Here is a 16,889-nt window from a genome sequence, read left to right on the forward strand (position 1 = left end):
TTATAGGTACAGTTTGTGTTTGTCTCAGATATGTCAAGCCTGAGGAAGAGCTTGTTGCTCGAAACGTTGCTTCAATAAATTATCACTGGGAGCTATACTGGTGTGCAGACTTTTTATCCTTTTTTGTATGGCCTTTTTGAAGATCCGGCACCCAGGTTGAATAGGATGTGCGTGGATTTTCTACTTTTGTCTCAGATATGTCATCATGTATTGTTTCTCTGCACTGAGTGAGTGATTGAGTCACTGATTGGATCATGGTAAAGGGTGTAGAACCTTTTTGTGTGTGTGTGTCTGTTTATCTTTGCGTGTTTGTGTGTGTGCGTGCATGTGTCCACTCCGAGTGATATCCGATGTGTGTGTTTGTGTGTGTGTGTGTGTGTGTGTGTGAGACACTAATTCATCGTTCAAATAGGGTGAGTATGTGTGGGGCAATGCAGTGTGTGGGGGAAGACTGTGTGTATGTGTGTGTGTGTGTGTGTGTGTGTGTGTAGTATAGTTAGAAGTACAGTATGTACTTTGAGTGTAATAATCAGATATGTCATCATGTGTTATGTTTCTCCAGTCTGTTTAAGTGTTCCCTCACAGAGAAGAGCTGTGCTGTGATAGCGTCAGCTGCCAGATCAAACTCCTGCAGTTTGAAGGAGCTGAACCTGAGTGACAATGAGCTTCATGATGCAGGAGTTCAGCATCTCTCAGAGCTCCTCAAGAATCCCCACTGCAAACTGGAGAAACTATGGTGAGTCTGAACACACAACAACAGATCTGTGTGTGGGGGGCAGAACTCACTGATGAGTGTGTGGAGTGTGTGGAGTTTGTATGTGTGAGAGGAGTGTGTGGAGTGTGTGGAGTGTGTGGAGCGTGTGGAGTGTGTGGAGCGTGTGGACTGAGTGGAGTGTGTGTGTGTGTGTGGAGTGTGGAGTGTGTGGAGCGTGTGTGGAGTGTGTGGAGTGTGTGGTGTGTATGTAGTGTGTGGAGTGTGAGGAGTGTGAGGAGTGAGTGGAGTGTGAGGAGTGAGTGGAGTGTGTGGAGTGTGTGTGTGTGTGTGTGGAGTGTGCGTGTGTGGAGCGTGTGGAGTGTGTGTGTGTGTGTGTGTGTGTGTGTGTTTGTGGAGTGTGTGGAGTGAGTGGTGTGAGTGTGTGTGTGTTTGTGTGTGTGTGTGTGTGTGTGTTGTGTGTGTGTGTGTCGGTGTCGGTGTCGGTGTCGGTGTGTGCTTGTGTCCACTCCATGTGATGACCGGTGTGTGTGTGTGTGTGTGTGTGTGTGTGTCGGTGTGTGCTTGTGTCCACTCCAAGTGATGACCGGTGTCTGTGTGTGTGTGTGTGTGTGTGTGTGTGTGTGTGTGACACAAATTTATTGTTCAAATAGGGTGAGTGTGTGCGGCAGTGCCCCCCTCTGATGAAGATTAAGTGCAGTGTGTGGTGGAAGACTGTGTGTGTGTGTGTGTGTGTGTGTGTGTGTGTGTGTAGTATAGATAGAAGTACAGTATGTACTGTGAGTGTAATAATCAGATATGTCATCATGTGTTATGTTTTTCCAGGCTGCAGTATTGTTCCCTCACAGAGAAGAGCTGTGCTGTGATAGCGTCAGCTGCCAGATTAAACTCCTGCAGTTTGAAGGAGCTGAACCTGAGTTACAACAAACTTCATGATGCAGGAGTTCAGCATCTCTCAAAGCTCCTCAAGAATCCCCACTGCAAACTGGAGAAACTAGTGTGAGTCTGAACACACAACAACACATCTGTGTGTGGGTGGCAGAACCCAGTGATGAGTGTGTGGAGTGTGTGGAGTTTGTATATGTGAGAGGAGTGTGTGGAGTGTGTGGAGTGAGTGGAGTGTGTAGGTGTGGAGTGAGTGTGTGTGTGTGTGTGTGTTAAGGGTAGACGTGGATGTGCGTCTTGAGCAAGGTGGTTTACACTCAGGAGGAGGCAAGGATTAGGTTGGAAGATGGGATTTTATTTACTGTTACCCAATTAAGGCCAATATTTGGCAAATAAGATAATGGGGAAAAAAAACAAAGAAAATAAATACTTTCAATAAATGAAATAAAAACTGACATGATGGTCAAAAAGCATAATAATACAATCAAAGAAGCCGGCAATAAAATTGACCTTCAGCAAGTCACTGAGAGCATAATAGGACCCATTTCCTGTAACATACTGCCCTCACGAATAGAATGAGACACCGTATAAATAGACCTAGAACTACCCCTCTGAAATTGGCACAAACCAACATACAAGAAAATGCAGGGGTGTTCTAGGTAAATACTAGAAAAAGCTAATAAAGCCATAATAAATCTCATAATAAGCTAGGAATACCAGTGTGGATACAGCTCACAACATCGCTCATTTTGGCATAGCCAAAATATATAAAAACAGCGAAAATATTGAACATATATAAACTTTGGGTCACTTCCTGTCGACCCGGAAGTTTAGACAGCAATTTAAACAAGAGAAATGCGGCAAACATTCTCTAATACAAACAAGGACTCAAGACAAGACACCGGTGAGACAAACCCTTTTTACAGTCTATGAGACAAACGCTATGAGAACATGTATCACAATTAAGCTAAATAAACGAACAGGTAAAGAGACATTTGTGTTGTGTGATTATTGCAACCGAATATGTGAAATGGATAGTTAATGGGTGTAAACGGTAAACGATGTAATGATGGTGGTTGCTAGCATGTAATAAATCACCGTAGTGTTAGATGGCAACGTTAACTAACTAGAAATGCAATTCCAAGGAATTACCAGTGCATGAAAATGCAAAAAAAATTATAGATAGATAATGTAGATATGGCTACTAAGGTGTAGCTAGGGTAAACATGGTGGTTGCATAGTTTAAACAGAGTTGATAGTGTTTAGGTAGACATTTTAAAGCTTAAACATTCCTGTTCTAACTTAACTAATGATTTCTAACAGGTATTCTAAAATGTTAACTATGCTAACAATGATAACCAGGTTGATTGGTTTACTTGGCTAATGATTTCTAGCAGTAATGCTAAAAATGCTAACTATGCTAACAATGCTAACTATGCTAACAATGCTAACCATGTTGATTAGCTAACTTAGCTAATCATTTTTAGCAGTTATGCTAAAAATGCTAACAATGCTAATAATGTTAACTATGCTAACAATGCTAACCAGGTTGATTAGCTAACGTAGCTAATCATTTTTAGCAGTTATGCTAAAAATGCTAACTATGCTAATAATGTTAACTATGCTAACCATGCTAACTAGCTAACTTGGTACTGAGGACTTTTATTTTGAAACATTTGTTGATGGGGTATCCATGGCTGCCACTATCAGGAATAAAGAAGTTACTGTAGTAAAATCATGTTGGTTGCTATGGAAACGGTCATAAACGCTTAATTTTGATGGTTGCTATGTTGGTTGCTAGGTGCATGGAGGTCTCATGTAGTTGACTGGAGGCATAGTTGATGATAACTGACAGTTGGAATGGTTGAACAGTTAAATAGTTGAGTAGTTTCAATTGTTAAATGATTTAATAGTGTATTATTGCAGTGAGGACTTTTATTTTGAAACAGTTGTGGAAAGAGGAAACAGTTAACAGGATATGTAGTCTTCACGGAGAGATTGTATGCTTAAAGCCTGAGAGAGAGAGGGCTGCTGCAGGTGGGGCTGGCCACCTGGCATAAGATTCTAATTGCTTAATGATCCGATTGTGATGTCATAGAGGCCAATGTTAAGTCTATGGGGAAATTTGTAATAGTTTTTAATTTATAGTTTAAAAAGTATAAAAGTTGCAAAGTTGAAAAATACTTAGCAGCATTCCCCTATTTAAGACCTACGTTGCGACGTTTGAATGAAGTTTCTAAGTTAAACGGTTCAAGCTGAATAGAAAAAATGAATTTGATCAGCGGAATAATAATAATAACTAGAAATGCAATTCCAAGGAATTACCAGTGCATGAAATGCAAAAATAGATAGATAATGTAGATATGGTTACTAAGGTGTAGCTAGGGTAAACATGGTGGTTGCATAGTTTACAGAGAGTTGATAGTGTGAAGGTAGACAGTTTAAAGCTGAAACATTCCCAGTTCTAACTTAACTAATGATTACTATTCATGTTAAAATGTTAACTATGGTAACAATGATAACCAGGTTGATTGGTTAACTTAGCTACTGATTTCATGCAGTAATGGTAAAAATGTTAACTATGCTAACTATGCTCACAGTGCTAACCAGGTTGATTAGCTAACTTAGCTAATGATTTCTAGCAGTTATGCTAAAAATGCTAACTATGCTAGCAATGCTAACTATGGTTACAATGCTTACTTAAATTAACAATGCTAACCAGGTTGATTAGCTAACTTAACTGATGATTTCTAGCAATAATGCTAAAAATGCTAACTATGCTAACAATGCTAAAATTGCAACAATGCTAACCAGGTTAATTAGCTAAGTTAGTTGATGTTTTTTGCAGTTATGCTAAAAATGCTAACTATGCTAACTATGTTAACTATGCTAACCATGCTAACTTGCTAGTGAAGACTTTTATTTTGAAACATTTGTTGCTAGGGTATCCATGGTGGCCACTATCAGGAAACAAGAAGTTACTGCAGTATAATCATGTTGGTTGCTATGGAAACGGTCATAAACGCTTAATTTTAATGGTTGATATGTTGGTTGCTAGGTACATGGAGTTTTCATGTAGTTGACTGGAGGCATAGTTGATAACTGACAGTTGGAATGGTTGAACAGTTAAATAGTTGAGTAGTTACAATGGTTAAATGATTTAATAGTGTATTATTGCAGTGAGGACCTTTATTTTGAAACAGTTGTGGACAGAGGAAGTAGTGAAACAGGATCTGTAGTTTTAATGAGATTGTATGCTTAAAGCCTGAGACAGAAGGTGCCTCTCATATAGCGTTTACGCGTCCTCTCTCGCTCCTCACTGATCTACATAAAAAATGATGGAGCGGCAACAATGGGATAGTCTAGCCCTTCTATTTTTCTTTATGTAGATCATTGAGGATCGAGGAGCGAGGGAGGACATATAAACGCTGCTTGAGAGGCACCCACAGTAAATACTTTAAAAGTTGTATGTAGATAGTCTAATTAATGTTGATAGACAGAATGTTTAATGGATGTTGATAGGCAGATTGTTTAATAGATATTGATTGACAGTTTAATGGGTGGATGAGTGAATGGTCTGAAGAAGATGAATGGATAGAAGGTTGGATGGAATGTGCCTTATATTCTTGTTAAGAGAGACACTGATACAGCTCTCTGAGAGTAGTTGATACAGGTGTAATGAATTTAACTGGCTAGTCTTAAGAGAGCCAGAGTGAGAGTAGATTTTTTAAAAGTTGAATGTAGATAGTCTAATTAATGTTGATAGACAGAGAGTTTAATGGATGTTGATAGGCAGATTGTTTAATAGATGTTGATAGACAGTTTAATGGGTGGATGAGTGAATGGTCTGAAGAAGATGAATGGATAGAAAGTTGGATGGAATGTGCCTTATATTCTTGTAGAGTGGAGAGACACAGCTCTCTACTGAGAGTAGTGGATACAGATACAGGTGTAATCAATTTAACTGGCTAGTCTTAAGAGAGCCAGCCTGAGACAGAGTAGATTGTTTAAAAGTTGAATGAAGATCGTCTAATTGATGTTGATAGGCAGACTGTTTAGAATGGGTGGATGAGTGAATGGTTTGAAGAAGATTAATGGGTAGAAAGTTGGATGGAATTAGGAAGACTTATGTTGATACAGTTCATACAGGGAACAGAAAATGTAGTCTCAAGAGAGCCAGTGTGCCTGAGAGAGAGAGAGAGAGCTGCTGCACCTGGACTGGCCACCTGGCGTAACATTCTAATTGCTGCCGTGATGTCATAATGAGCAATGTTAAGTCTATGGGGAAATTGTAAAAGTTTTTAACTAATAGTTTAAAAAGTATAAAAGTTACAAAGTTGAAAAATACAAAGCACACCTGGCATAAGCAAGACCTACGCAACAACGTTTGAATGAAGTTTCTACGTTAAATGGTTCAAGCTGAATTGCGTGCGTTAGAAGTAGTGGAATAATAACTAGAAATGCAATTCCAAGGAATTACCAGTGCATGAAAATGCAAAAATAGATAGATAATGTAGATATGGTTACTAAGGTGTAGCTAGGGTAAACATGGTGGTTGCATAGTTTACAGAGAGTTGATAGTGTGAAGGTAGACAGTTTAAAGATGAAACATTCCAGTTCTAACTTAACTAATGATTTCTATTCATGTTAAAATGTTGATTAGCTAACTTAGCTAATGATTTCTAGCAGTTACGCTAAAAATGCTTATTATGCTAGCAATGCTAACTTTACTAACAATGCTAACCAGGTTGATTAGCTAACTTAACCGATGATTTCTAGCAGTTATGCTAAAAATGCTAACTATGCTAACAATGCTAACTATGCTAACTAGCTAACTTGCTAGTGAGGACTTTTATTTTGAAACATTTGTTGCTAGGGTATCCATGGTGGCCACTATCAGGAAACAAGAATTTACTGCAGTATAATCATGTTGGTTGCTATGGAAACGGTCATAAACACTTAATTTTAATGGTTGCTATGTTGGTTGCTAGGTACATGGAGGTTTCATGTAGTTGACTGGAGGCATAGTGGATGATAACTGACAGTTAGAATGGTTGAACAGTTCAATAGTTGAGTAGTTTCAATGGTTAAATGATTTAATAGTGTATTATTGCAGTGAGGACCTTTATTTTGAAACAGTTGTGGACAGAGGAAGTAGTGAAACAGGATCTGTAGTCTTAATGAGATTGTATGCTTAAAGCCTGAGACAGAAGGTGCCTCTCATAGCGTTTACGCGTCCTCTCTCGCTCCTCACTGATCTACATAAAGAATGATGGAGCGGCAACAATGGGATAGTCTAGCCCTTCTTCCATCTTTCTTTATGTAGATCATTGAGGATCGAGGAGCGAGGGAGGACATATAAACGCTGCTTGAGAGGGACCCACAGTAAATACTTTAAAAGTTGTATGTAGATAGTCTAATTAATGTTGATAGATAGAATGTTTAATGGATGTTGATAGGCAGATTGTTTTATATTGATTGACAGTTTAATGGGTGGATGAGTGAATGGTCTGAAGAAGATGAATGGATAGAAGGTTGGATGGAATGTGCCTTATATTCTTGTTAAGAGAGACACTGATACAGCTCTCTGAGAGTAGTTGACACAGGTGTAATCAATTTAACTGGCTAGTCTTAAGAGAGCCAGAGTAGGCCTACTCTTAAAGCCTGAGACAGAGTAAATAATTTAAAAGTTGAATGTAGATAGTCTAATTAATGTTGATAGACAGAGAGTTTAATGGATGTTGATAGACAGATTGTTTAATAGATGTTGATAGACAGTTTAATGGGTGGATGAGTGAATGGTCTGAAGAAGATGAATGGATAGAATGTTGGATGGAATGTGCCTTATATTCTTGTAGAATGGAGAGACACAGCTCTCTACTGAGAGTAGTGGATACAGATACAGGTGTAATCAATTTAACTGGCTAGTCTTAAGAGAGCCAGCCTGAGACAGAGTAGATTGTTTAAAAGTTCAATGTAGAGCGTCTAATTGATGTTGTTGATAGGCAGACTGTTTAGAATGGGTGGATGAGTGAATGGTTTGAAGAAGATGAATGGATATAAAGTTGGATGGAATTAGGAGGACTTATTTTGATACTGTTGTGCACAGAGGATACAGGGGAACAGAATATGTAGTCTTCAGAGAGGAGCCTGAGAGAAACTGACAGTTGGTGCCCAGGTGGCTGACCAGCTGGGGTAACATTCTAATTGCTGCCGTGATGTCATAATGAGCAATGTTAAGTCTATGGGGGAAATGGTGATAGTTTTTAACTAATAGTTTAAAAAGTATAAAAGTCACAAAGTTGAAAAATACAAAGCACATATGGCATAAGCAAGACCTACGCAACAAAGTTTGAATGAAGTTTCTACGTTAAACGGTTGAAGCTGAATTGCGAGCGTTAGAAGAAGAAGTTTAATAATAAGAAGCCTAGGAAGAACAGTACAGTGCATTTTCATGCACTGTAATAATAAGAATACTTTGGAAGAACAGTATAGTGCATTTTCATGCACTATAACTAGAAATGCAATTCCAAGGAATTACCAGTGCATGAAAATGCAAAAAAAGATAGATAATGTAGATATGGTTACTAAGGTGTAGCTAGGGTAAACATGGTGGTTGCATAGTTTACAGAGAGTTGATAGTGTGAAGGTAGACAGTTTAAAGATGAAACATTCCAGTTCTAACTTAACTAATGATTTCTATTCATGTTAACATGTTGATTAGCTAACTTAGCTAATGATTTCTAGCAGTTACGCTAAAAATGCTAATTATGCTAGCAATGCTAACTCTACTAACAATGCTAACCAGGTTGATTAGCTAACTTAACCGATGATTTCTAGCAGTAATGCTAAAAATGCTAACTATGCTAACAATGCTAAATTTGCTAACAATGCTAACCAGGTTGATTAGCTAACTTAGTTGATGATTTTTTGCAGTTATGCTAAAAATGCTAACCATGCTAACTAGCTAACTTGCTAGTGAGGACTTTTATTTTGAAACATTTGTTGCTAGGGTATCCATGGTGGCCACTATCAGGAAACAAGTTACTGCAGTACAATCATGTTGGTTGCTATGGAAACGGTCATAAACACTTAATTTTAATGGTTGCTATGTTGGTTGCTAGGTACATGGAGGTTTCATGTAGTTGACTGGAGGCATAGTGGATGATAACTGACAGTTGGAATGGTTGAACAGTTCAATAGTTGAGTAGTTTCAATGGTTAAATGATTTAATAGTGTATTATTGCAGTGAGGACTTTTATTTTGAAACAGTTGTGGACAGAGGAAACAGTTAACAGGATATGTAGTCTTCACAGAGAGATTGTATGCTTAAAGCCTGAGAGAGAGAGGGCTGCTGCAGGTGGGGCTGGCCACCTGGCATAAGATTCTAATTGCTTAATGACCCGATTGTGATGTCATAGAGGCCAATGTTAAGTCTATGGGGGAATTTTTAATAGTTTTTAATTTATAGTTTAAAAAGTATAAAAGTTACAAAGTTAAAAAATACATTGCGCTGATGTCCTAAGCAAGACCTTCGTAACACAGTTTGAATGAAGTTTCTACGTTAAACGGTTCAAGCTGAATTGCGTGCGTTAGAAGAAGAATAATAAGAAGTAGTAGAAGAAGAAGAAGAAGAAGAAGCCTAGGGATAACAGTACAGTGCATTTTCATGCACTGTAACTAGAAAAGCATTTCCTGAAGGAAATACCAGTGCATGGAAAGTCATCGCAAGGGTTATGCTAGGGTACTTAAAGTGATTACTAAGGTGTTGCTAGGCTAAATAAAGTGGTTACGATTCTATAAAAAGTGGTTACTAGGTTGGTTGCTAGGGAAATCACGTTGGTTGCTAGGGAAATCAAATTGGTTGCTAAGGTGGTTGCCAGGGTGTCATTATGGAAGTGGTTGCTAGGTTGTTACTAAGTAATTATAGTGGTTGCTTTGCTATAAAAAGTGTTATTTTAAATATAGTTTTGAAAAGTTATCAAAATTGGAAGAAATAGAGAGAGTGATAGAGAAAGTGAGAGGAAGTGAAGAAAAAGAAGCAAAAGAAAGTGGGGATGACAAGTGAGCTATCCAGTTCAATGGAGAGACACACAGAGAAGAAGTTCCATTGAAGTTGCTGAAGTCAGTGAGAGAACACTGGCAAAGTTGATTCCATTCTATTTCTTTAAAAGCTAATTATGATGTCACAAAGCCAATGTTAAGTCTATGGCAAAATTAAGTTTAGTTTTTATTTAATATTTCAAAAAGTGAAAGTCATAGAAATATGAAAAGTAATAGACTGAAAATTTGATGCAAGAGCTACGTGTCAAAGTTTGAACCAAGTTCCTACGATAAGAGGTTCAAGTCAAATTAGGGCCTGGAAGAATAATAATAATAAAAACTAGAAAAGCATTTCCTGAAGGAAATACCAGTGCATGGAAAGCCATTGCAAGGATTATGGTAGGGTACTTAAAGTGATTTCTAAGTTGTTGCTAGGCTAAATAAAGTGGTTACTAGGTTGGTTGCTAGGGAAATCACGTTGGTTGCTAGGGAAATCACATTGGTTGCTAAGGTGGTTGCCAGGGTGTCATTATGGAAGTGGTTGCTAGGTTGTTACTAAGTAATTATAGTGATTGCTTTGCTATAAAAAGTGTTATTTTAAATATAGTTTTGAAAAGTTATCAAAATTGGGAGAAATAGAGAGAGTGAAAGAGAAAGTGAGAGGAAGTGAAGAAAAAGAAGTGAAAGAAAGTGGGGATGACAAGTGAGCTATCCAGTTCAATGAAGAGACACACAGAGAAGAAGTTCCATTGAAGTTGCTGAAGTCAGTGAGAGAACACTGGCAAAGTTGATTCCATTCTATTTCTTTAAAAGCTAATTATGATGTCACAAAGCCAATGTTAAGTCTATGGCAAAATTAAGTTTAGTTTTTATTTAATATTTCAAAAAGTAAAAGTCGTAGAAGTATGAAAAGTAATAGGCCGAAACTTTGATGCAAGAGCTACGTGACAAAGTTTGAACCAAGTTCCTACGATAAGCGGTTCAAGTCAAATTAGGGCCTGGAAGAATAATAATAAAAATAAAAATAATAAAAAGAAAAAGCCTAGGAATAACAATACAGTGCATTTCCATGCACTGTAATAATAAAAAGAAAAAGCCTAGGAATAACAATACAGTGCATTTCCATGCACTGTAATAAGAAGAAGAAGTTTTGGAAGAACAGTACAGTGCATTTTCATGCACTGTAATTATAAACAGCTACGGGATTACGGCAGAGGTGTATGATGAATGACAATGTTAGCGAATGATTTTAGAGCAGTATGGAGGTCAACTGAAAACATAGACACGTCAGACAAACACAGACAACAAATACAGACTCTTTTAACAAGGTAGCGTATCACTACCGTGACGGTACGCATGCGACCCGTCACAGTGTGTGTGTTGTTAGATGAACAGTCAGTTTGTGAGTGTAATAGTTGTTGTATATGCTGAATATCTGTGTGTGGGAAACCCAGTGATGAGTGAGTTGAGTTCTCGAGGGTGTGTGTGGAGTGGGTGTATGTGTGTGTGTGTGTGGTGTGTACAGTATGTCTATTTCTGTGTTGGTGTGTGCGCGCGTGTGTGTCCACTCAGAGTGTTATTCAATGTGTTTGTGTTTGTGTGTGTTTGTGTGTGTGTCTGCCTGTCTGTCGGTGTGTGCTTGTGTCCACTCCGAGTGATGACCGCTGTGTGTGTGTGTGTGTGTGTGTTTGTGTGTGTGTTGTTAGATGTGAGCTGCAGATGTGAGTGTGTGTGTGTGTGTGTGTTGTATAGTTAGAGGTATGTTATAGTCCCTTTCCCACATGAGCGAGACATCCGGATGTCAAACGGATATCAAACGGGTGGCTGTATGTGGGAACGCAAAACTCGGGTATTTTCTTACCCGGAACTCACCCTACTAGCCCCCTAGTACTACTTCTAGATGTTACCCGGGTGCGCTTAGGTGGGAACGCAGCCGGCACAGTTCTGGGTAGAGATGGGGGAGCGTACCGATGACGTATAGAAATGCGCCCTTGCAGCCTGCTTGCAGCGCGAGGCAGAAAGTACAAATTGCCATGGTAACGATAAACATTGCCCTACGAGTATGAACACAGATGACAACACCGGAGTAGCTACAGAAAACAGTGACATTTTGTTGTGTACGTACAAGAAAAATTTAAACTGCAATCACGTTGTTGTGTTTGTTGCGGGACAGGCAGGATTATCCTTGCAAACGTGAATAGCTTGAAGTGTTGTCGATTAGCTTGCAACTAGCTGTTTATTACAGTGGTTAGCAATTAACAGCTAATAGTTAACGTCGCTGTTATTACAGTGCATGCAAATGCACTGTACTGTTCTTCCTAGACTTCTTATTACAGTGCATGAAAATGCACTGTACTGTTCTTCCTAGTCTTCTTATTACAGTGCATGAAAATGCACTGTACTGTTCTTCCTAGACTTCTTATTAGAGTGCATGAAAATGCACTCTACTGTTATGCTGTTTATTCTTATTATCGATATTATTATTATTCTTCTTCAGACACTTTTTGTGCGTTCAATTCAGCTTCAACCGTTCGACGTAGAAACTTCATTCAAACTGCGCTGCGTAGGTCTTACTTAGGTGACTTCAGCTATGTAATTTTCATCTTTGAAAACTTTATCGTTTAATTTATATGAATTTTTTAAAACATTTTTTCTCCCATAGACTTAACATTGGATTATGACATCACAATGAAGTCGTTAAGCAATTAGAATCTTAAGCCAGGTGTTCAAAGCCACCTGGCAGCAACTCTCTGTCTCAGGCTTTCTGGCTCTCTTAAGACTATATATCCTGTTCAACTGTTTCCTCTACCCACAACTGTTTCAAAATAAAAGTCCTCATCATTTTTGCATTTTCATGCACTCGTAATTTCCTTGGAATTATATCTCTAGTTATTATTATTCTGCTTACCACTTTTTCTGCCCGCAATTCCTCTTCAACCGTTTAACTTAGAAACTTCATTCAAACTCTGTAACGTAGGTCTTCTAATGGATCGGGTTGCTATAATTTTTCAACTTTGTAACTTTTATACTTTTTAAACTATAAATTAAAAACTATTAAAAATTACCCCATAGACTTAACATTGGCCTCTATGACATCACAATCGGGTCGTTGAGCAATTAGAATCTTATGCCAGGTGGCCAGCCCCACCTGCAGCAGCCCTCTCTCTCTCAGGCTATTAAGCAGACAATCTCTTTGTGAAGACTACATATCCTGTTAACTGTTTCCTCTGTCCACAACTGTTTCAAAATAAAAGTCCTCGCTGCAATAATACACTATTAAATCATTTAACCATTGAAACTACTCATCTATTGAACTGTTCAACGATTCCAACTGTCAGTTATCATCAACTATGCTTCCATTCAACTACATGAAACCTCCATGTACCTAGCAACCAACATAGCAACCATTAAAATTAAGCGTTTTTGACAGTTTCCATAGCAACCAACATGATTATACTTTCGTAACTTCTTTATTCCTGATAGTGGGCACCATGGATACCCTAGCAACTACTGTTTCAAAATAAAAGTCCTCACTAGCAAGTTAGCATTGTTAGCATGGTTAGCATTGTTAGCATAGTTAGCATTTTTAGCATAACTGCTAAAAATGATTAGCTAAGTTAGCTAATCAACCTGGTTAGCATTGTTAGCATAGTTAACATTGTTAACATAGTTAGCATGTTTAGCACAACTGCTAAAATGATTAGCTAAGTTAGCTAATCAACCTGGTTAGCATTGTTAACATAGTTAGCAATGTTAGCATAGTTAGCATTTTTAGCATTACTGCTAGAAATTATCAGCTAAGTTAACTTATCAACCTGGTTAGCATTGTTAGCATAGTTAACATTTTAGAATACCTGTTAGAAATTATTAGTTAAGTTAGAACAGGAATGTTTAAGCTTTAAAATGTCTACCTTAACACTATCAACTCTCTTTAAACTATGCAACCACCATGTTTACCCTAGCTACACCTTAGTAGCCATATCTACATTTTTTTGCATTTTCATGCACTGGTAATTCCTTGGAATTGCATTTCTAGTTATTATCTTTATTATTATTCCGCTGACAGCTTTTTCTAACCGCAATTTCTCTTCAACCGTTTAACTTAGAAACTTCATTCAAACTTTGTAACGTAGGTATTCTAATGGATCGGGTTGCTATGACTTTTCAACTTTGTAACTTTTATACTTTTTGGACTATAAATTAAAAACTATTAAAAATTTCCCCATAGACTTAACATTGGCCTCTATGACATCACAATCGGGTCGTTGAGCAATTAGAATCTTATGCCAGGTGGCCAGCCCCACCTGCAGCAGCCCTCTCTCTCTCAGACTTTAAGCATACAATCTCTCTGTGAAGACTACATATCCTGTTAACTGTTTCCTCTGTCCACAACTGTTTCAAAATAAAAGTCCTCACTGCAATAATACACTATTAAATCATTTAACCACTGAAACTACTCAACTATTTAACTGTTCAACCATTCCAACTGTCAGTTATCATCAACTATGCCTCCAGTCAACTAAATGAAACCTCCATGTACCTAGCAACCAACATAGCAACCATTAAAATTAAGCGTTTTTGACAGTTTCCATAGCAACCAACATGATTATACTACAGTAACTTCTTTATTCCTGATAGTGGGCACCATGGATACCCTAGCAACTACTGTTTCAAAATAAAAGTCCTCACTAGCAAGTTAGCATAGTTAGCATAGTTAGCATTTTTAGCATAACTGCTAAAATGATTAGCTAAGTTAGCTAATCAACCTGGTTAACATTGTTAGCATTGTTAGCATAGTTAGCATTTTTAGCACAACTGCTAAAATGATTAGCTAAGTTAGCTAATCAATGTGGTTAGCATTGTTAACATAGTTAACAATGTTAGCATAGTTATCATTTTTAGCATTACTGCTAGAAATCATCAGCTAAGTTAACTTATCAACCTGGTTAGCATTGTTAGCATAGTTAACATTTTAGAATACCTGTTAGAAAGTATTAGTTAAGTTAGAACAGGAATGTTTAAGCTTTAAAATGTCTACCTTAACACTATCAACTCTCTTTAAACTATGCAACCACCATGTTTACCCTAGCTACACCTTAGTAGCCATATCTACATTTTTTTGCATTTTCATGCACTGGTAATTCCTTGGAATTGCATTTCTAGTTATTATTATTCCGCTGATCGATTTTTCTAACCGCAATTTCTCTTCAACCGTTTAACTTAGAAACTTCATTCAAACTCTGTAATTTAGGTCTTCTAATCTAATGGATCGGGTTGGTATGACTTTTCAACTTTGTAACTTTTATACTTTTTGAACTATTAAATAAAAACTATTAAAATTTCCCCATAGACTTAACATTGGCCTCTATGACATCACAATCGGGTCGTTGAGCAATTAGAATCTTATGCCAGGTGGCCAGCCCCACCTGCAGCAGCCCTCTCTCTCTCAGGCTATAAGCATACAATCTCTCTGTGAAGACTACATATCCTGTTTACTGTTTCCTCTGTCCACAACCGTTTCCAAATAAAAGTCCTCACTGCAATAATACACTATTAAATCATTTTACCACTGAAACTACTCAACTATTTAACTGTTCAACCATTCCAACTGTCAGTTATCATCAACTATGCCTCCAGTCAACTAAATGAAACCTCCATGTACCTAGCAACCAACATAGCAACCATTAAAATTAAGCGTTTTTGACAGTTTCCATAGCAACCAACATGATTATACTACAGTAACTTCTTTATTCCTGATAGTGGGCACCATGGATACCCTAGCAACTACTGTTTCAAAATAAAAGTCCTCACTAGCAAGTTAGCATTGTTAGCATAGTTAACATTGTTAGCATAGTTAGCATTTTTAGCATAACTGCTAAAAATGATTAGCTAAGTTAGCTAATCAACCTGGTTAGCATTGTTAGCATAGTTAGCATAGTTAGCATTTTTAGCACAACTGCTAAAATGATTAGCTAAGTTAGCTAATCAACGTGGTTAGCATTGTTAACATAGTTAGCAATGTTAGCATAGTTAGCATTTTTAGCGTTACTGCTAGAAATCATCAGCTAAGTTAACTTATCAACCTGGTTAGCATTGTTAGCATAGTTAACATTTTAGAATACCTGTTAGAAATCATTAGTTAAGTTAGAACAGGAATATTTAAGCTTTTAAATGTCTACCTTAACACTATCAACTCTCTTTAAACTATGCAACCACCATGTTTACCCTAGCTACACCTTAGTAGCCATATCTACATTTTTTTGCATTTTCATGCACTGGTAATTCCTTGGAATTGCATTTCTAGTTTAGCATTGTTGCTTTTTGTAGGAGTTGGGAAGGAGCCTCAGACCTCTGTGTGCTGTTTATATATTTTCCAGGTGTGTCATTATTTTCTATTAATTTGTTGTGTTGGATGTTTATACCAGAGAGGGTTGAAGTAGAGCTTTGTTTATACTGTGGTCCTGGCGTTAGCTATTTTTTCCTCTATGCTAGCTCCCGCTGACTAGCGAGCTAACTACTTCTGTTGTTTCATGATGTTTTGGATCTGATGTAAGTTCGCATCATCCAGGCAACACAGCACAACAACGCATTTATTTAGCGTCATCTCCCTTCCCCTGCATGTGCTGACATTGCCCCACCCCTCGCGGCTCCTACTCGGGTCTAGTGTGAACACAATTACCCGTATCTCACTGGGACATAAAGCTCATGTGGGAAACGTCCGTGTCGTGCCACTACCGGGTAAATATGTCCGGGTAACTTCTAGAAGTTAGGTGGGAAAGGGACTTATGTGAGTGTAATGATCAGATATGTCATCATGTGTTATGTTTCTCCAGTCTGTTTAAGTGTTCCCTCACAGAGAAGAGCTGTGCTGCGATAGCGTCAGCTGCCAGATCAAACTCCTGCAGTTTGAAGGAGCTGGACCTGAGTGAGAATGAGCTTGATGATGCAGGAGTTCAGCATCTCTCAGAGCTCCTCAAGAATCCCCACTGCAAACTGGAGAAACTAGTGTGAGTCTGAACACACAACAACAGATCTGTGTGTGGGGGGAGAACCCACTGATGAGTGTGTGGAGTGTGTGGAGTTTGTATGTGTGAGAGGAGTGTGTGGAGTGTGTGGAGTGTGTGGAGTGTGTGGAGCGTGTTGTTAGATGTACAGTTTGTGAGTGTAGTAGTTGTTGTATATGCTGAATATCTGTGTGTGGGAAACCCAGTGATGAGTGAGTGGAGCTCTCGAGGATGTGTGTGGAGTG

General features: G+C 38.1%; 1 protein-coding gene across 1 annotated transcript in view; it reads left to right on the plus strand.

The window, feature by feature from the left end:
* The window catches only part of LOC134070514 (NACHT, LRR and PYD domains-containing protein 3-like), a gene marked incomplete at its 3' end in the record, with an annotated part of 32,036 nt that extends 15,403 nt beyond the window's left edge, over nt 1–16,633 (plus strand). Inside the window, exons 7-9 of the mRNA XM_062526898.1 lie at nt 563–736; nt 1,538–1,711; nt 16,474–16,633. Of these exons, the coding sequence (XP_062382882.1) occupies nt 563–736; nt 1,538–1,711; nt 16,474–16,633 (508 nt within the window). The remainder of the gene's footprint in view (nt 1–562; nt 737–1,537; nt 1,712–16,473) is intronic.
* Between the last annotated feature and the right edge of the window lie 256 nt (nt 16,634–16,889).

The sequence above is a fragment of the Sardina pilchardus genome, chromosome 22 (assembly GCF_963854185.1).
Source record: "Sardina pilchardus chromosome 22, fSarPil1.1, whole genome shotgun sequence".
NCBI classification, from domain to species: domain Eukaryota; kingdom Metazoa; phylum Chordata; class Actinopteri; order Clupeiformes; family Clupeidae; genus Sardina; species Sardina pilchardus.